The sequence below is a fragment of the Corvus moneduloides genome, chromosome Z (genome assembly GCF_009650955.1).
Source record: "Corvus moneduloides isolate bCorMon1 chromosome Z, bCorMon1.pri, whole genome shotgun sequence".
Lineage (NCBI taxonomy): Eukaryota > Metazoa > Chordata > Aves > Passeriformes > Corvidae > Corvus > Corvus moneduloides.
The window spans coordinates 5,905,911-5,926,468 of NC_045511.1; the positions used below are offsets into that span (position 1 = coordinate 5,905,911).

The 20,558-nt window shown below is 39.8% G+C and overlaps 1 protein-coding gene across 7 annotated transcripts in view; it reads left to right on the forward strand.

The window, feature by feature from the left end:
• PDE4D (phosphodiesterase 4D) overlaps nucleotides 1–20,558 on the forward strand; it is a 553,794-nt gene that overhangs the window by 498,143 nt on the left and 35,093 nt on the right. For all 7 annotated transcript variants that reach the window (XM_032095592.1, XM_032095591.1, XM_032095596.1 and 4 more), the window contains one exon: nucleotides 8,346–8,458. In XM_032095592.1, the coding sequence (XP_031951483.1) occupies nucleotides 8,346–8,458 (113 nt within the window). The remainder of the gene's footprint in view (nucleotides 1–8,345; nucleotides 8,459–20,558) is intronic.

Sequence of the window (20,558 nt, forward strand, 5' to 3'; positions counted from 1 at the left end):
CAGGAAGTTCAACAGTCAAGTCAACCACACAAAGACACACAAGCTTAAGGACAGACTTTATTTGCTTTGGTACTTACAGATAACTTTATTTTATTCTGCAGTGATATCAGAATATGTATTTGTAAAGTTTCTGAAGAACTCTCAAAACCAAACAGGGATAATAAAATTCTTTCCTAGATGGGACTCCCAATATTCACATTTCAGCTTGATCTAAGCAAGTTCCAGTTGATAATAAAGATTTTGTTACAGAACAGAGTTCTAGGTTTTGGAGCTATAGGCATCTCAGGAAAAATCAACAGTAATCTGCTTAAAAGTGAAGCTGATTTTTTTTTTGACAAACACTTGAGCTTGTCCTTTGTGTTCTGATCATACGTCCTAAGACAGTAGAAAAACAAAACTGAGTCTATTTAATAGTGAAATTTTAAACATTTACGTTTAGTGATTTGTATTTCGTGTTTTCATCATAACATCCATAATAATATGTATGAGATGAGCTCTTCTGCAAAGTCCTGATGGGGACAGTGTAATATTCTTTGATCCCTTCTAGTAGGGACAAATACTATTACAAAATTACAAAGATGACAGGATGGCCATTTGAGCCACCCACTTTTTTAAAAAATAGCTTTTATTTTTTCAATTGCTAATTCAATCACAGAATCACAGAATTGTTGAAGCTGGAAGGGACTTCTACAGGCCACTAAGTCCAATCCCCCTGCTCAGGCAGTGCCAGCTAGAGCAGGTTGCCCAGATTATGTCCTGATGGCTTGTGAAGATTTACAAGCATAGAGACTCCACAGAACAACCTGTTCCAGTGCTCAGTAACCCTCACTGTAAAAGTTTTGCAGTGTTTGGAGGGAACGTCCTGTAGTTTAGTTTATGCATGTTGCCTCTAATTTTGTTCTACTTTGAAAATCTTTCATTTCTCTCCTTATGTTTAATCTACAGCAGTATGCTTCTTGGAAAGAAACTGGTTTACAGCTACAGGGGAAAATGATTCAAGGATATACCCTCTCAACTAGAAGAACTATTTTTTGTATGATACAAAAAATAGGGTAAGAAAGCAACTAGAGTAATTAATCTGTTATTGAACTCCTTGTCCACAAGGGAATAGAACTGACACAATTCTCCCACAACTGTTGGGAGAAAAAGAGTTAAAAAAGAAACAGACCTTTTCTCAAAATACAGTTGGTTCATGAAAAGAAAGCAATAAAAATACATGAAAGGACATTGTGCTACTTGAAAATCAAGAATTTCCCTCTTTTTCTTCATTTTGGGCAAGGTTGATTGCTTGATGAAAGAGTTTACTTCTTTTCACCAGTGATTAAGTGACAGTGATCCTTCTGGCAAATTCTTACAGGCAGCGGATTAAGGAATGCATTAGTACGTTAACAAATTGGTCATAGGGGAAAGGAGCACTGGATATGGAGGAGTGGTAATAGAAGAACATTCTTTTGGCCTTGCTGGATATTTGATAATAGCGAAGAGTGTATTTAAACATTCACACTGCAAAATTTTGATGTGGTCTGTCATTGAGGCCGTAAATTATTTAAATATGGTGTCTGTACTGAATGCATGTTTTCCCACTTGGCTTCAATTGAAGATACTTTTCTGATATTCTGAATTTCTATGGCACCTCAAGACTGTTTGTTTAGATGAATTTGCAAATACTTCATACAGAAATTCTTCTAGACTTCGGGGAAAATTATATCAGTATGAGTAACTCTGTTCCAAACCTTTTTTCCAAGAAATACATAAAATGATTACAGAAAAAAAAGCCAGAACAAGTTAGCAGTCCCACACAGAGAAACTGAACCACATAGTGAGCATGTAATGATACAGTTCTTTATTTATGGGAATCAAAAGTGTTTTATTTACTCTAAACTAACTGTAATAGGCCTGTTCCAAGAGCCCAACAACTTCTTCCTAGATATTTGCAGTGTTCCTGTTACCTGGTTTCATAACAGTATAAACACATATTTTTCATCCTTTTGCCCTTGACATAGAGTCTTAGTACACAGAGATATTGTCACATGAGATATTTGTTTTTTCTAAGACCATTAGAGAAATAAAAACTGTTTCAGGAAAAAAACCCATTTTTTTTCCTAGATCCTCATTTAATGTGTATTTCGTTTGTACAACTCTTTATGCACTCCTTTTATATTATGTAACTATAATCAAGTATTTTGACAAGTTGTGCATAACTGGAATTTATCATTTTCCTCCTATAATAGCCTGAAAGTTTCTACTTTCTCTGTTCAAGGAGATAAGGCAGCTTTCACAGCCTAAGGCTAGTGCTATTTGTAAAAAGCAGTATGTCCTTGTCATTTGGACACAGTCTCTGTATGTGTAAGGCTACTAACAGGTACAAGGAATTTTTCTTTACTACAGTAGAAACACAGAGACATTCCTAGCATGGAAAAAAGAGTGTTCTGAGTGGGAGAGTGGGACCATAAAAACACTTGCTGAGAAACCTTCTGCAGTTGAGTGGTTTTTCCAGGTGTTCATTCTAAAACCTGATCAAGAGTATTTTGGTTTAGCTGTGATTGTGGAGAGATGTGCACAAAGTTGTAGATGTTACACAAAAATATCTTTCATAATTACATTTTATCAACAGTGAGACGTGAACACTCTATGAAGAGAGCGTTTTAAGTCACAATATGTGTGATTTTCTCAGTAAGATATTAATAAAAAAAAAAGTAGGAGAATGGATGTTATTTCTGTGCTGAATAAGAGCTAACATGGTTATAATTAATAGAAACTGTCAATATTGACTAAATATATCAGTCACTCCAATTTTAGGCCATCAGTTAACATTCTAAGTATGAACATCCTCATTTACAGAAAAAAAATCTTAATTTGAACCTCTGAGGATTTTTTTTGAAATGGTAATTGTAAGAGAAACTGAAAATCTTGGTTCTGCAATTCTGTTGCTTCAAACTTCAAGCTTACAGTAGGCTGAAGAGTATAAAAGGACGGTCAGAAAATTCGGGGATGATGTCCAGGGTCTGAATCTCACAGATGATCATAGAATCATAAAATGCTTTGGGTTAGAAGATCATCTGCTTCCAAACCCCTTGCCATGGGCAAGGCCACCTTTTACCAGGCCAGGTTGCTCAGAGCTCCATCCAGCCTGGCCTTGAACACTTCCAGGGATTGGACATCCACCACTTTCCTGGGCCACCTGTTCCAGGGCCTTACCACCCTCACAGTAGAGACCTCCTCCCAATATCTAATCTAAACCTACTCTCTTTCAGTTTGAAGCCATTCCCTCTTGTCCTACATGTGCTTGTAAAAAGTGTCTCTCCATCTTCTTTGTTGGTTCCCTTCAGGTACTGGAAAGGCACAATTAGGTCACCCCAAAGCCTTCTGTTTTTCAGGCTAAATTGTCCCAACTCTCTCAGTCTTTCCACATAGGAGAGGTATTCCTTCCCTTTGATCATGCTTGTGGCCTCCTCTGGACTTGCTCTAGCTCCTGTGCTGGGACCCCAGATCTGGCTGCAGCACTGCAGGTGGGGTCTCAGCAGAGCAGAGCAGGGGGGCAGAATCCCCTCCCTCCCCTGCTGCCCACACTCCTCTGGATGCAGCCCAGGACACGTTTGGCTCTCTGGGCTGTGAGTGCCCATGGCTGGGTCATGTCCAGCCTCTCACCCACAGCACCCCCAAGTCCTTCTCTCCGGGCTGCTCTCAGTCTGTTCATGCCCAGCCTGTATTCATACCAGGGTTTGCCCTGACCCTGATGCAGCACCAGCACTTGGTCTATTAAATCGCATGGAATTCCCACAGGCCACATGTTCCCAGGTTGTCCATGTCCCTCTGGATGACATCCCATCCTTCAGATGTGCAGCACCACTCAGCTTGGGGTCATCTTCAGATTTGCTGAGGGTGCACTCGATCCCTTTGTCTGTGTCACTGATGAAGACATTAAATAACACTGGTCCCAGTACAGACCCCTGAGGGCACCACTTGTCACTGGTGTCCATTGGGACTCTGAGCCCTTGACCACGACCCTCTGGATGTGACCATCCAATCAATTTCTTATCCATCTAACAGTCCACTCCTCAAATCCATCTCTCTCCAATTTAGAGAGAAGGATGTTGTGGGGGACCATGTCAAAGGCTTTACGGAAGTCCAGGACATCCACAGCCCTTCCCTTGTCTGCTCATGCTGTCAGTCCACCATGGAAGGCCACTGGGCCAAGCTGGGTTGGTCAGGCAGGACTTGCCCTTGGTGCATCTGTGCTGGCTGTCTCAAATAACCTCCCTGTCCTGCATGTGCCCTAGCACAGCTTTTAGGAGGATCTGTTCCATGATCTTCCCAGGCACAGAAGTGACCCTGACAGGTCAGTAGCTCCCAGGGTACTCCTATCTATCCTTTTTAAAGATGGGTAGTATGTTTCCCCTTTTCCAGTCACCTGGGACTTCACTTGACTGCCATGACTTTTCAAATATCATGGAGAGTGTCTTGGCACCTACATCAGCCCTTTCCCTCAGGACTGTGGATATATCCCATTGGGTCCCCTGGACTTACATATGTTAAGGTTCCTTAGGTGGTCACAAACCTGATCTTCCTTGCCATGAACTTTGCTATCCCAGTCCCCATCCATCTGTCCATCTCTCAAGAGGTGTGGAAAGAGAGAAATTAAGACTGTGGCAGATTTGTTGAGTACCTCAGCTTGCTTTTCATCTGTTGTTACCAGTTTATTTTTAACACTGTTTATCAGAGGGTGCACACCTTCTTTGACCTTCCTTTTCTGGTTAGGTCTTCAGTTCATTTAGAATAGCCTGGAGGTTTTCAGAGCTTCTTCCAGCAGCCTGCAGCTCCAAAAGACAGTACACATGCCAAGACTATCTGGATCACATCACTGCTCAGCAGAGTGCTTGTCTTCACTCCAAGACACTCCCATTTTAAGGCAACACAGTGGTCAAAGCCCTTCGCTGTGTGCTTGCTGAGTCAACTCTTTTCCAGTCTCTTTGCATCGCTTAGATGATCTCAACTGATTGGACAATAATGAAGAATCTGTACTTATTTTTTGATTCTGCGGTTCTGAAATTCATTAAAATACTGAAAAGATTAGTACAAATACACTTGAGCGTTTTTCTACTTGGGTAGAAAAGTGTGGTATTGCTTTTTGTTCTCCAGGAATAGCAGAATAACATGTATGAAAATCATGACAAACCATTACGTAAAGTGGACACTCTACATAAGTATTGCCATATAGTAATTTTTTCCCTTCAAAATTTTTGAACAGAAATTGTTCCCAAATAACGATATGAATTAAAGTGGAGCCATCTATGGTGTTTTGTTAGGCGCTGTGCTAAGAATCAAGTCTTTTATAGACACAGACAGTAGAACACTCCTTAAAAAAATAGCTGTGCAGTGCCAAATGATTATGCTAGAGCTTTTTCTTTCTGTTAGCCTTTCATTTGTTGTTTTTTTTTCTATGTACCATACTGAAAGCTACATATATAGGAATTGCTTGTAATCTGTAAACTGAAAAGAGAACACTTGCTGTCACTTCCTTTTTTTTAAAAGCATATACAAAATAACATGCAAATTCTTAAAGCAGCTGGTGTTAAAATGTACTTCTCTTCCTCTTATTAAAGCCTAATGAGACATAAAAAGAACCTTTGACATTTCAAGATGCCTCTCATTTACAGAAGTTAATCTGTCTTAGGACTTTATCGTCTGGGTGGGGAAGCTTGATCATGTGTCTAAAACAAAAAAACTGATTAGTAGATCAGTCCTGGATCTAATTACAGGGTGCTATCTTGGAGGTAACAGAGAAGTCAGAAACAGTGTTGTGAGGCTCTCAAAGCTGCACAGCTGATAATTATTCTTTTATTCTTAGCTTAGTGGCACCGGAGTGTTATACTTGAAAAGCTGTTAACCTCAACATTTTCCACCACATTGTATAACAACAAAAGTGTGGGCCAAATTTAGAGCTTTGGTACTGTTCAGAAAAAAGCTTTCCTACGGTTGTTCTGCCCTTCAGAACTGCAGGTGTGCTTGTTTGATGGGTACTTTGCCATCATTTAGAAAACCTTTTATTTCCACTTAAGATTGGTCTGACAGCTCTGAGTTCTGAGAATTTTCAGGAGGTGCCAAGTCTAGCAAGTCTTAAGCCTAGCATTGGCCATCAGAATTTTACTTAGTCTGAGTGGTCAGTTGGGTCCCCACGGCAGTCACAGACTCTTGAAGTGTGGCAGTCTGAAGTGGGAGATCGTGAGAAGCATCCTAAGGGTGAGGAACTTCCTTGTGAGTGATGGATTCTGCTTTCTAATGTGCTTTGAGGTGTACTGGGAAGGTGAATAGTAGATAAATATTCCTGAATGCAAGGTGCCATTGGTAATATATATATATATTTCCTAAATAAATAGCAAACTGAGCATTTTATTAGTTTTACCTAAATATTGTATCCCTTGAATTTATTTTGTGGTTTTCATACTTCTTGGGGAAAAAAGTCATCTGAATACTTTCTTAAGTATTAGAAAGGATGGTTTTGTTAAGAAAAACATGGTTCCTAGTATATGATTTTCAAGAATTGCTGTTGGGCAGGCTGCAGGCTAGCTGAAAAATAGCATCATACAAATTTGTTTTACTGTGTTCAAGAACTAGTGAGCTGTGATGTCTGTTGTATTATAGAAGTCATGGATTCTCTTTTGATAGATAAACAGGCTGGAAATCCTAAATTTATTGGCCAGGAAATTCCTTTGAATGAGATAGCATTTCTAGTAAGTATGCATCTGAATGACAGTGTTTACAGTTTAATGGGGATGTTTTTTTGTTGAGTGTTGGTTAATGTGTTTACTGAAGTGGCCAGCACTGCAAAATTTTCTTTAAATGGTTCTGCCAATTAATCTCAATTCAAACTTCCTGCATTACCTTTTTCCAGATGTAAGTGAACATTATTCAAAATCATGGGATGTTTTTGCAATAGCCACAAGCGTGTGAAGTTTAAAAGTTGTGAGGGTACTTGAAGCTTCTGAGCATGTGCTTAGAAACATAAAAGATACAAGTCTAGTATCCAGGATGTTGTAAAGTAATGCACTGGGCTATTTGGCAGTAGTCCATGCTGGAGTGTTTTATTTGAATAGGAGTTTTAGTTAATTTGTTTTCCTGATTTTTTGCTTGTCTGACATTTGAAAATAAGGTTAATTTGATGTGAAAAAGTTAAGGGAGATGTTATCGATGTGAAACTAGTCAAGGGAGATGTTATAGATGTCCATAACAAGCTGACCAAAGAAACATTTCTCTACCTTGGAGTCAAGTTTACATGTATGTAGCTGATCTACATGTGTCTACACCAGCAGTTTCAAAACTTGATGTTTCAGATACACAGCTTGGAATACAGGATACCTGGGCTAAAACTCACTCAGCTCTGAGTTCAATGTGGAGAAGCTTTCTTGTGTTCAGATCTACATTGGAATAAAAAAGAGCTGGGCTTGGTAGGTGAGGCTTGCACTCTGCATATAGGATTATTTTTCTGAAATTATTTGCATAGTGACAGATTTCCTGTTATTGGGGAGTTGTTGAAGAAGGGTATGTCTTCCTGTCTGTAACTGAAACTTCTGCTAGACAGTTAGTTCCAATTGAATATTTAGCAATTTTGGTTAAACTGTGGTTTCCATACCATTATTGGGTTAATTGCCCATATTGTGTTCCTGTGTCCAGTTCCAAAACTTTTTCATTGGTTCTTTTGTGCTTACAGCCAACATGCAATACTTTGTGCCGGTTCTAGCACACACACACAGGCTCTGGGTTAGAACAAACACGACTGCAGTTATCTGAGCACTCCTTTGACAGCTGGTGCTTCGGCGGGCCATCTCTGTTCGGAGCACTCACATGTGCTCTTACACCTTTCCCCGCGCTTCTATAAAGGTTAACCCGTTAATTTCTGATGGTGCCGCGGTGGATAGGTAAGAGGGAGGACGGCTCGGCGCGGCTGCCGGCGGGGTGTGGGTGGGTGTGGGTGCCCTCAGCAGCCGTGCCTCCGCGCTTCCCGTGCCCCCCGCGCCGTGCTTGCCCTGCCGCGGGGCCGGGGCGCGGTGCCGAGCCGGACGCCTCCCTCGAGGGGGCGGCGCTGCGGGCGGCAGCGGCCCCAGGGCGGGCGGCGGAGCCGAGGCAAGGGGCGAGCCCGGCACGACCAAAGTTTCTTGCCCGCGCCGCCCCGGTGTCTCCGCAGAGCGCGGCCCCGCGGAGGGGCAGAGCCGCCGCCCGCGCCCGCAGAATGAGGGAGCAGCGCCCGTGTCCGGGCACCGGCCAGCGGAGGATGGGCGCGCTGGCGCTCCCCGTGAGCCCTGTTAAACGCTTGCGAACTGAGCGCGCTTTCCCCTGTCTTTTCGCAGAGGAGGCCTACCAAAAACTGGCTAGCGAGACCATGGAGGAGCTGGACTGGTGCCTGGACCAGCTGGAGACCCTGCAGACCAGACACTCCGTCAGTGAAATGGCCTCGAACAAGGTAGGAGCCCGGGGGCTCGGCCCCGCCGCCCCGCTCCCCCCTGCGGGCCGGGGGTCGCGGCAGCCGGGGCTGCGCAGGGTCAGGGGCAGGCGGAGGGGCCAGGGCGCTGGAGCGACCCCGGGCGGAGAAACTTGCCGTGGGCAAGCAGTGTCCGCACGCGGGTTTGGGAGCGGGAGCGGCTTCCGTTGTGGCTTTTTGCACCAGTCTTTTAAATTTCAGGGCAAGTTGTGAAAGTGGTGCAGGTCTTGTAAAGCTACACTGTTTTCTTGTGTGTGTCAGTTTAAAAACAAAAAGAGATTGTTCACGGCTGCTGGCAATAATCTCTTTAGTTGCTCTTTCTTTTCACAGAACCCCTTACAGAATTAGGGATCTTTCCTAGAAACGGTGTAGAAAGTAGCATGAAAGGTGATAAAGATAGTTCTTGAGCCCAGGGGAGCTGTATGGTGCTTTCTATTTGTAAACAGTGATGATGACAGCTCTCATAACGCTATTTGTTGTGAAAGAACACGCTCTCGACCAAAGTGCCATCACAGTAGACACCTACATCCAGAGGTGTGCTTCTGCAACAGAGTGCGCACTTCCTTCTCATCCTGGAAGCTGAGGATTCGCATTATCTGGGAACTCTGTGCCGGGGTCTGCTATGGTCTGTATGTGCTTTGGTTTTGCAATTTGAAATTTCCACATCCTTCATTCATAAGTAAACTTTCTTTCCTGATTTTGGTTTGCAAAGAATGTGCAGGTACATTTCTGGAGTTCGTTTTTTTAAGGTGAATTAATAAAGCTGCTGTTAATTCAAAATTGATTTTTATATTTTTCATCAACTGAATACTTGAGCAGCAACATGTACAATTAGAAATAAGATGAAAGCTTTAATTGAATAGGCTAGTTTTCCATCTCTTATATCTGCAAAAGCAGCTGATGATATTTTAGCACCTTTTAATCATTTCAGTTGTAATTAATAATTTTTTTAAGCTGGCAAATAGTTATTTTGAGTCAGCCTATGCTTTCTTAATATTCTACTGTCTTGCTTTGACTGCTCTTACCAAGTATCTGCTGTTTGTTACTGCCTGTTTTTAAGTTGCTGTTCAAGTGTGCCTGCATGTCCGATATGATTATGCATGTCAGTACTATTACACTTGTGCAGTTTAATCCCACAGTGTAATATCCCCTGTGCTTTTCTTGGCTTTAGAGACTCTTAGCACCAATTCGATCACTGTTTTAGGAGTTACCTGCCTGGCATTACGCTATTCTCAGGACTGCATTTTCAGTTTTTATTGCAGCTGAAAGATCTTGTTACTCAGTACCTATTGTTTATGCATTGCTAAGTTACAAAGTCAAGAGTTTCTGAGGCTGTTTCAGCACTATATGAATCTAGAGACTTTGTTTCCAAAGGGAGTGAGATCAGACCGACACACAACGTGGTCTTTCCTTGCTAACCAGTTTGAACACCTGTTGGTTTCCTGGCTTGTCATGTCTGTATAACCATTCTTTCACAAAATGCTTCATTTTTTTCAAGTATTTATTTCTTAACTCCTTATAGTATATAAGATATGCAGTCTATTTGATGAACAGTGAGGGCAAGTTCTTTCTAGAATAAGGTAAAATTAATCGCAAATCCATGCTTTTTAAGTTTTGCCATGTATATTCAGATTTTTACAGAAAGAGGACATTTTTAAAATAAAATTTGACAAATTGTGTGCATTTATAAGTAGATTCAGAGGTGCTACTGTGTTTGATACTATGTTTTGTTTGTATTTGTTTGAATTAGTAAGCATTTTCACCTCGTTTTTTTGAAATCTACCCCCTTGTACAAACTTGTGTCATCTTTCGGTGTTCACTTGGCAGTTTTTTGTTTTGTTTGTTAAGAAATTAAAAAATGAAACCCAGAAGCTAAATCTATGCCACTAACCATCATGTGAACAATCTTCAATATAAACCAGCAAGCCCATACAATAGTGTGAGGAAAAATTAGTGCAGGAGGATTTTTACTTCAGGTGTACAGCAGGTTGTTCTAAAGAATCATTTTACTTCTGATTACTGAAATGTATCCAGCATTTATATAATACCTCCTATTGCAATATAACTGCAAACTGTGATCTCTCAGTGGGGCATATAGGTAGATTATACTATTTTAGCTTATTGAGAAACTGAAGTAGAAAAGCTTTGCTCAAGGCTGAGAACATAGACTTCAGTACAGAAATGAACATGCAAGAGTACTCTGTCCTCTGTCTGAAGAGTAGGTCCTGTAAAATCAGATGAGAAAATCAGAAAAAGGAATGTTGTTGAGACAGAAGAACATAGTTTCTCACTTATCTCTTTACTTTTCTATGGGTTTCTCGAAGAACTAACCCGCAAGACTGACTCATTGTTGGTGTGGGTTTTTTCCCCTGGACTTTCAACTATTTCCCTTGCTTATTTCTCTCCCCTTTATTTTGTATGTAACAGCATTTTCATCATTATTATTTTTCCTTTTTTATGTGAACACATGCAAGACATAAGGGGTGGCATAAGAATTGTACTCTGCACTAGGTAAGAACTTTTGCCCCTTGAGGAAAGGCTGCCATAGTAGAGGAAAAAAAAAAAAACAAAACAGGGTGGAAGCAGTATTTTGTGTCCTGAATGCTTGGAGGAGTCCAGGGAGTGAGTCTTATCTCCCTCTCACTGTCCCTCTCTGTGCAGTGAGTTGACAGCCTGAACTGTTGGCTTCATCTGTTTGGAATCCCTTTGCTGTTGTACTGCTTGCGTAGGACTAGCATTAGCGTATCCCAGTTCAGGGGTATTTATTTTGTTTAGATGCCCCTCTTTCTCAATTAACAGTAGTCTATGACGTGCCAGCTCACAGCTTTGGATGACAGAAAGTGGAATGACGCAGATCCATAAGAAGATCCTTCTTCTCCCTGCTTAAAATTGATTAAAGCAGTAGTGACCTCTGGGTGAGCCCCGGCATGTTGTGGGACTGTGTTACCCAAAATCTTTGAGAACATGCTGTAGGTCTGTTCTGGAGAAAGCCAGCTATAATGCTTGGCTGCCTACATTACATCAGTATGACTGTAATAGCCAGATGATTTCCCTTTTCCCAGCCTGTGATACAAAGATTTCCAAATGCCTGCAGCCATTGCATGTGAAGTAACTGATGGATCTCTGGTGCACCCACAGACATAGTTTGGAAATCAGCGTGATTTCCAAAGGACATAGTATGTAGTTGTATTGTCACTTGTCATTGTGTTGTTATGAATTTTACAGTACTTGGTGTTTACTTAAATTGCTAGCTTCTGAAATTGGGTACTAGCAAGAGAAAACCAGCTTTTTGAAAGCACAGGAAGTTTGTCATCTTTGTCCTCCTTTAGAAACCCTTTAAAGTCTTGAAAGGCTCCAAAGCAAAAAAAAAAAATGTATAAGAAGCACCATGAATTTGGAAAATTGACGAAAATGTCTTTCGTTTTTGGAGAACTATGTCTGATTTTCTGTATCATGTACCGTTAATATTGCCTAACGTCAGTGGACTGTAGTATTGTTGTGTTTTTCTGAGTAATGCTTTCTTGAACAGATATAAATTAGTTTTAGGAAATAGTTTACACATCTGGGTCATTAATGATAGGATCCCAAGGAATAGTTAGATGTCTCTATTTAACTGTTCTGATTTCCACAGATGATAACCGATATCACTTCTTGCTAAACTGAATTGTGAGTAATATGTCCTAAAAAAAAATGGGGTTTAGGAGGCTACTAGCTTGTTAATTGTGATTTCAAACTTTAGATTCAGCTACTTTGATGCACATATACAAGCAAATGATATTTTTAAGATTTCCAAGTAGCAGACTGATGATTTTTTTCTTTTTTTCTTTTTAATAGTTTTTTTTTTTAATAAGTAGCACCCTGTTCTTTTTATTTCTGCTAAATGAGATTAAAGCAAAATTTAATAGATTTTAAGTTCTCTGGGAGAAGAACTGTCTTCTTCTAGTATGCAGTTTGGCACTATGTAGTTTATGGTCCTCATTCTGGATCTGAGAGTTATTCTGTGATAGACAATACACAAATTAAAAATTCCAGTAATAAAGATGTAGCAACTGCTTTCTCTTAGACATCATTATTTGTAGATTAGTCAAATGTGGAGGAATATATATAATGAAACTTGTTTGCAAAAGCGTATTTTTACTTCTGTAATCATGATTTTGCAAGCATCTCTTGTTTGTTGCTCTTGTGTGTCTAAGAATCTGAACTTAGACATGGGAAAAGTTTCAGATTGTGTCATTTTTGTTTCAGCTTTTACTCTCCTGCAGAGGATGTGTTTTTCAGGGTTTGCTAATAACTGGTAAAGAGCAAGAGTTTAGAAGATGTCATTCATAGGGTACTTCTCTTCCCACTACAAATGTAAGTGAATACCCTTTCTCTAGGAATCTCTTTTAGGTATTGGAGCTGAGAAAATTTTGATTTGACTTAGTAGGACCGTGTTAACTATGAACCTAGTTTTTAAGTATAGACTTTCTTATAATTGTCCAGCTTCTATTACTGGTATATGCAAATGCTTACAGGTTAGAGTAGAAGCCTATTTAAAGACAGTTACTAGTGCTAGTTACTTTAAAAAAAATCTTTTTGAGTTTTTTTTCAGTGATTTGGAAATATCCAAAGCATCAATGTTATCAACCAGCTGACATCCAAAAACTGCCCTAATGTAACATAGGGCTATATTTATAGTCCTGTACTTGTCACCCACTATGTGCATTCACATAATAATCTTAATGATACTTGATTTTAAAAAATACTTACCTGTAAATATTTAACATAGACCAAAATTATATTTGAAGGCAACTTGAAATCTGTTTGCTTACTTTTTTTTTTTACATTCCCTCCTCTGCCAATTTGAGCTGGTTTATAATCACATTTTCTTGCAGCTAAAAAGTATTTTTTCCTTCATCTTTTCAGCACTAAAAAGCTCACACAGGTAATGGGGAGCTGACTAACATAATATCTGGAGAAAGAGGCTAAATTTATTACTTAGGTCAAATAATGGACCATTTGTAAACTCTAAAATGCTTCAAATGGAGGTGCTATGTTACCTTCACTGTGTTTTCCCAGGAAAGCCTTGTCTTCCCAGGAAAATCAGCATTCCAGCGTGACCCTTGCTGGGGTGAAAAAAGCAGGGCCAGAAGGTGCCTCCGGGCCCCTGGCAGCTCTTCACAAAAGCCCCCATTGAATGGAGAAGCATTATTGTGTTACCGCAGACTGACAGTAGCTCTCTGAGTTTACCCAGGCCCAGAATAAATGGAGTTGATGTAGTCTCTGACTCCTGATTTAGTCAACCTGTCTGTTTTATCTTTGTCTTATTCTGTGAAAAAGCTGAAGTGCTCTGGTGGCTAGTACTTTTGTATGGTCCTAGATAGGCTGTGTCTAGAACTAATGAACATGACTCAGTCTTTTTTGTTAACAGGCTAGATTTTAGTGTTGTCTGTTTTATATTCTTGCTTCCAGCTTTGGGGTCAGGTTCATAGCACAGTAAGGAGCTTGTCTTCAGAAATTACCTTTTGTATGTAAGAGCATAATTTTTTTGCAATGGTTTTTCCAAATGTGGAAGCTCAGCCAGAGTAAAATTGTCTCCTCTGTCGCAGACACTGGTTAGATTGACCTGTTTCCAGTTAAGGAGCAAGATAATATGTTATATCCACTTAAGAAGATTTAAACAGCAGTCAGTCACTTGGGTTTCAGCTATGGCGCATAATAGGTGCTGGAAACTTGGCAGTAGAAAAGAAATTTGTTGTTTCCATGAGTAAATATGGGGCTTGCTATGTGACAGTCTGTCTGGCAATGCCATTGTGCTTGGCTGGCTGACATGGTAGTTTAATTTGGTTTTAAATTCTCAGATCTCTCCAAGAAAATCTGAAGTTTTGGTTAGCTCTTTAGAGTGCAGCTCTGTGATAAGAGTCATGATTAAGGGGCAGCCGTTAGCAAGAGAATGGTTGTTCCGTGCACAATCAGGAAATTTTCTGTTCATTAAAGATTTCAGTTTGTACAGTGACAAAGTCAAGGTATACTGATAAGTGGTAAGCCTGAATTTTAATTAATGCATACTTGTGTGGCTTCCCCCATTTTTTTGTACTTTATAACAAAAGAAAAGGGCAAGAGTATTGTGGAGGTAAGGAAGGAATGGTTTTCTAGGAACACTCCTCATTTTCCATTCACTGAAGCCAGCCTGAAAGGATTTTAAGACCTCTGGGCTGGAGGGCAGTTCCCTGTACACAACTTTATTTGCTCTCAGGTAAGACTACTCATGCTTCTGGAGAGCAGCAGACTTGCCCTTGGGTAACTGCAGTGATGAGTGAGGTGTACATAAATTTTTATATAAAAAATAAAAGGAGATAGCACTTTGCTTGCTATATTGCACAGGGATGTGCTGCAGCAAGATAAAGGGTAAAACTTGCTTTCCTGCAGATGGTTTGCACCAGTCACTCCTTATCATTTATGGCCACCTCCATCTCCTCAGAAACAAGTGGATGGAGTAGGGGTGCCACTTCAGCTGTGGCTGAATCTCTTCTGTGCAGATCCTGCTGCTTCCATAGGGGTTGTGGGATTGCTGCCAAATGAGAAAAATTATGAAACATAGTTTTACTGCTAGGATAGTGAAGTAAATGTGGTGGGTGAGGCTCAAGACAACTGAGCTGTAAGCAGCCCTTACTCCTTGTGTGGGTACATGACAGCAATCACTGGCTTCCTCGGGCCGTGACAAGAAGGCAGTTGTGATTTCAGAACATCTTAAATCTGTGGTGGGGTCAGCCCCTTCCACTTTTTTTTGGGAGTCTTCTTCAACAGAAGTATCCAGCACAGGCTATTGTGCTCTGCACCAGTGGAGAGGAGCCTAGAGCTCATAGACATAACAGTTGATAAAAGAACACCGGCATCTCAAAAACAAGATAGGAACTCTTAATCTCACAGATTCAGTCTGTATGTGAAATTTTAGAAGAAAAATAGGTTTTTGCATCTCTCATTCACTACTTTTTGCAAGGTCCTGGATGTAAGAGATGTGTAAGAAGCATTATGCCTCTTTGAGGGTTGCTATTATTTAGCACGTTTCAGCTTTTTAGCTGCTTCTAAGATTGCAGAGCTTCCCAGTCCCTAATAACTTGATTTTTTTTCCATAAATATAAACAAATGGTCCATGCCAACATACAAACAGACCTTTTTTGTAGCCTCTTTAATTATAGGAAATGCTGCAGTATGAAAGATTCTTTCCTTTAGCATAATGGGACAGAAAAATACAGATGAAATGTTACAGAGTAAATAACTAGGGTTTAATGTGGGGAAATAACATTATTTTCAACCACCATAATAACAGATTTTAAAATTATGAAATTTTTCCAGGAGCTGGATTATTTAGTTAAAATGCAGACATCATTGTGCCTTTTTTTGGCATTTACAAAAAAATATTTTTCTCCAAAACTCTTACTTGGAAAGGTCCTTCATGGGTATGAGTATCTAATAACTTCCTTCTTAGTAATAAGATGGTATTCATGACAACTGAAAGGTATGAAAACTATCTAAATAGTTGTGGCTCCTTCTTACAATATTTAGACCCAAGAATGGTGACATTGTATTCATGATAGGGTGCTGCTTTAGTCAAAGCTAGACTGTAAAATATGAAGCATTTAGGAAAGCAGTGGCCATTTTTTTTTTTTTAATTTTTTTTTTTATTATTTATTTATTTTTTTTTTAATCAATTTTTTGTTTCCGATAAGAGGCAGCTTCCACTCTTATATGATGTTTTGGTACAACAAATGTGGTATTTGCTGAAATGTCACATCAGACTTTGTCTCATAAAGAAACTGTAATAAGAAACTGTTCTTCTCTTTCAGTTACGTTAGTAGAGGTTTTTGTATCGTGTGCTAAAACTTTCTGTATTTAGGAGACTCATCACAGGATTAAGTATGTTGTGGATGGATATTTCCTGGTCTGTGGTTTTTTGTTTGTTTTAGTTTTTTTAATAAAGCTTATCTCAGTAGAAGTTGATCCCAGTTCTGGTTAATTCACAGTTGGTCCCCCAGTGAGCTGCAAAACTGAATCTAGGCAAGCTAAGGCATGATGGAAAGTGATGCTACTCATCCTGCCTTGAAACCAGGTGAGCAGGGCGGTGGTCAGCACCTGCCTCTTGAGCTTGTTCACCTCTGAGCAGGTCAGAGGTGAACCTGCCCTGTGGCTGCCCTATTCTGTACCTCGTGGGCACGATGTGCTGTGATGGGACTGCTGCTTCATCTGGATCTGCAGCCAAGGGAGACACTGTTGTGCTAGGGCAAGTTCTGCCTGTTGTTCCCTCTGTTTGCCTGCTCCAGGTGTTGAAAAGGAGCTGCACAGGCAGTAGTACCATCTCCAGTCACCAGCAGAGGAGCAATACTGAGTCAAGCTGATGTGTAGGGACTGTTAACAAGATTCTCTAGGAGCAAAATTTAAACAGCTTGCTGCTTTTCTTAAGTTGTAGTCCACTAATATATGACCAGCTAATGAAAATGAGCTGGTCGAATGCTTATATAAGATCCCACAGCAAGACAATACTATACTTCCACTCAGAATTGCTGTAAGAAAGGCTGCTGGTTTTTGCAAAATTAAGTCAATGTTCATTTTATTCTGGAATGAACAGCCAAGCCTTACAAGAAGTAAATATATGTGGTTAACTGCAACCTCCTAACCATTCCACTACATCAGTCATATTCCCCAGATACGTAACTCCAGGAGTATTTTTTGATGGATATAAAGATGTGTGGTTTTTAATTGAATTAGTTTACATGATTTAGAGGACCTGTAAAAGCAGGCGTTAATGTATTTAAACCAGGTTATCTGATTTGTGCTCAAGGTTGACTGTACAGCCTTAATGCAGGAGTTTTACCCAGGGTTACAGAAAACCTCACACTGCCAGCTGAGATTAATATTTTCATAAACATGATTTTTGTGATCCAGAATTAGCAGTTATAACAGAGATGTCTTTTTCTAATGACCAAGAGTAAAATGAATAGCAATAATGATGCTTTAGTTACCACAAATCAGCTTCTAAGAAGAGGACTCCAAAGTGGGTAGGTAGAATTTTATAATAATTCTAATATTCTAATATTCTAATATTCTAATAATATTTATAATAAAATATGTTTCTCTTGTTCTGTACTGATACCCATCAATAGATTCAGAACCCCTGCACCAGCTGGTACTTAAAAAGTTATTTTAGTTGCAGAGACTAGATATGAAGGTGTCAGATATCTTTTCCTGTTCTTTCCCATTGTAGTGGTTTATTTTGAGCATTTTAGAATATAAACTGAAGGATTATTTTATGTAGAAACAATGACTTTTCATAAGATATTGCCCCCACCTTTGGTGCTTCAAAGGGTCGTCCAAATGAGCAATTTTTAATAAGTGAGGATGTGATTCATGTGTCCTTGCTGACAGAGGGAAGCAGTTGATTGTTTTTGGAGCTAATCAGAACAAATAAAGGATAAACATCCTAGGTGACATTTAGTTTATGGTCTTTAGCAGTATTTCTACAAACTTCATCCCTGGGACATGGAAAAGTAGTACAACTCCAATAAGGAGAAAGCACAGTAGAGCTTAGAAAGAAAGAAAAAAGAAATAGCAGGATAGTGCTCTTTCACTAATAGAGTGAAAAAGAGTTTATGGAACAGAAACAACTAAAAAGCAGGCTGCTGGATAGACATTGTGGACCTGAGCATCTTGGAGTATGTTTTAATGAAAAAGTGCCAAGACAGACTAGAAAACAGACTTTTTTTACATATTTAACAATTTTTTGGGTCGTTAATGTGTTTGCTAAACTTAATTGTCACTGTGATAAGTAATGACAAATACAAGGAATATTTGAATTTGGGTTTTTAAAGATTTGATAACTTAAAAAAAATTGCTGTGTGCTTCTGCAAATGATTTTGAAGGTGTACTATTGCTGGCTTTGCAGGTGGTTGGTGCTGTTGAATGTGTGAGCAGTAGTGTGATTCTAGGCTATTGTTGGTAAGCTTTGTGGCCACAGTAGTGGCACTGGTGACTTTATTACCTCCTATACAGTGGGTAAGTGATGCATGGGTAGCATTAAAGTTGCCAAAGCTTTGGGTTTTGCCATGTTTTCCCCATGCACAAAGGGACCTCCTCTACAAGTACACATGAAACAATGTTTTTGGTTTGGTAGCTGAAATGAATGAAACATGCTATAAGATAATTACATTTGATGGTTAATGATGAGCATGTATGTAAGGATGTTTCTCTACTGAGCTCTTGGTATTTGAATTAAACTGAGGTTCAATAGCAACATCTCAGAACCAGAGGGACAGACCGGTACTTGAGACCTTGCAAAATGCAGTGTTTGTTTTGCTTTCTAAACCTGTAGTTCTCCAGGATTCTTCCATCTTAGCCTTTGCTCACCCCTGTTCAGCTTTTGCTGCCACAGAGAACTGGAGCTTAAAAGTACTTCTTTGTTCTAATCTGGGGGCATTTTTTGCATGAGATGTAGCGTGTGTCGAAGCAGCCCTTGTGTTTGGTGTTGCAGGGAGAGTGCTCGGATTCCTCTGCGTTTCTGCCCTCTGCTGCTTGCTGATCTCCTCGGCAGAGGGTGCCGGCTCCTGCTCCTGCTGCTGCAGTGAATGTTCGCCCTGCTGATCCAGGCACCGTGATAGGAAGCGCCTAGGCCTGTCCTAAACAAACAGGTCTGGGGGAAAAAAGTGCAAGCCTGACCTATGGCGTGGCCAAAGCAAGAAGCAGAGATGAGGGTGCCATTTTGTAGTAAATGTAGGCAATTGTGTCTCAGCAAGAAGCCAGAAAGTATCCTTGCTGCTTTTACAAAACTATTCTGTGTGTACATGTCAGAGGTTTTCTGTTATACACTGCTTGCAGGAAAACGGCTTTAAGAAAACAAAAAATGAAATTAAATCTCTAAGAGTGCCTCTAAATTAATTATTTTTTGCTTGCAATGGAAGCTTTAGCTGGAAAACACATAAGAATGTTTAGTCCTATAAATGTCAATGTGGTGAATTATTTGACAAATCACAGAATATCTGTTTGGCTACATAAACTTTAAAGCCCAACACCCAGATTTCTCAGTAAAATAACTGTATTTTTACTATACTCTGAAGCATGACCAAAGTTTTGTGTGCCCAAATATTGGACCAAGGTAAGATTGCATTTCAAAATTTGGTAGTTCTTTTCCCCCCTTTATTGTCAGTAAAAACAAATATGTGCATTTTCGAGCACTGGCATGGATTTTCTGCAGCTCTTTTTGGTTATTGCTGTAAAGGTTTCAGGATGATGAAGTTTTTGATACGTAGTCAGAGCTGGGCATTTCTAGCACAGCTTTCAGTACATACCTCTATTTTTAAAATGCAACAGATAAATTTTAAATACATGATGATAAAGTGCTCTAAAGCATTTGTTCAGAAAGAAATCTTGGCATTTGGGGCCTAATACAAATAATTTTTTTTGGTCAGGAATATACATCTGTAATGATCTTTGTTTCACGGGCCTGTGATGATAGATAGGTTATAGGAATGATAATACAAAATAAAACTGTGCTGTTGGGATAAAATAAATCTTCAGGAAGAAAAAGAGTTTGACAACTATGTTGTGGTAAGTGTTTTGTCTTTTCAGCTAGATATTAGGCCTGTGCTCATGTGTCTTTTAGATTGTATAGATGTGGTATAAATAAAAACATGCTGATGTACATAGGCAGTTTTGGTTTGTTCTTGAAATTGTTATCAGAGCTTGAAAAATGTCCCAGTTGTATAAAACTAAAGCTGCCTGGCTGATCAGAGGCAGAATGAGAGGACAGATGTTGAGTTTTAAATCTTACTACACCCTGTCATTTCAATAGTGTGGCTAAGTATGAAACTGTGCCTTAATTGCTCTTGAGGGAAGAGGTAAATGGGATTTGTTTTTCTTTCTTTGTTTCCTTCTACAGTGTCTTGGCTATTGTGAAATAGCATGCTCTATACAAATCTTTCTCTTCTCCAGCGTGTCTTTTCACCACATATCCTGCCCAGCAGTGGTGTCTTACCTTTAGTGTTGCACATAATTTTGTGAAATGGTGAGAGTGTGACTGACTTGTGCTCTGCCTAGTGTTGCTGATGGGCTC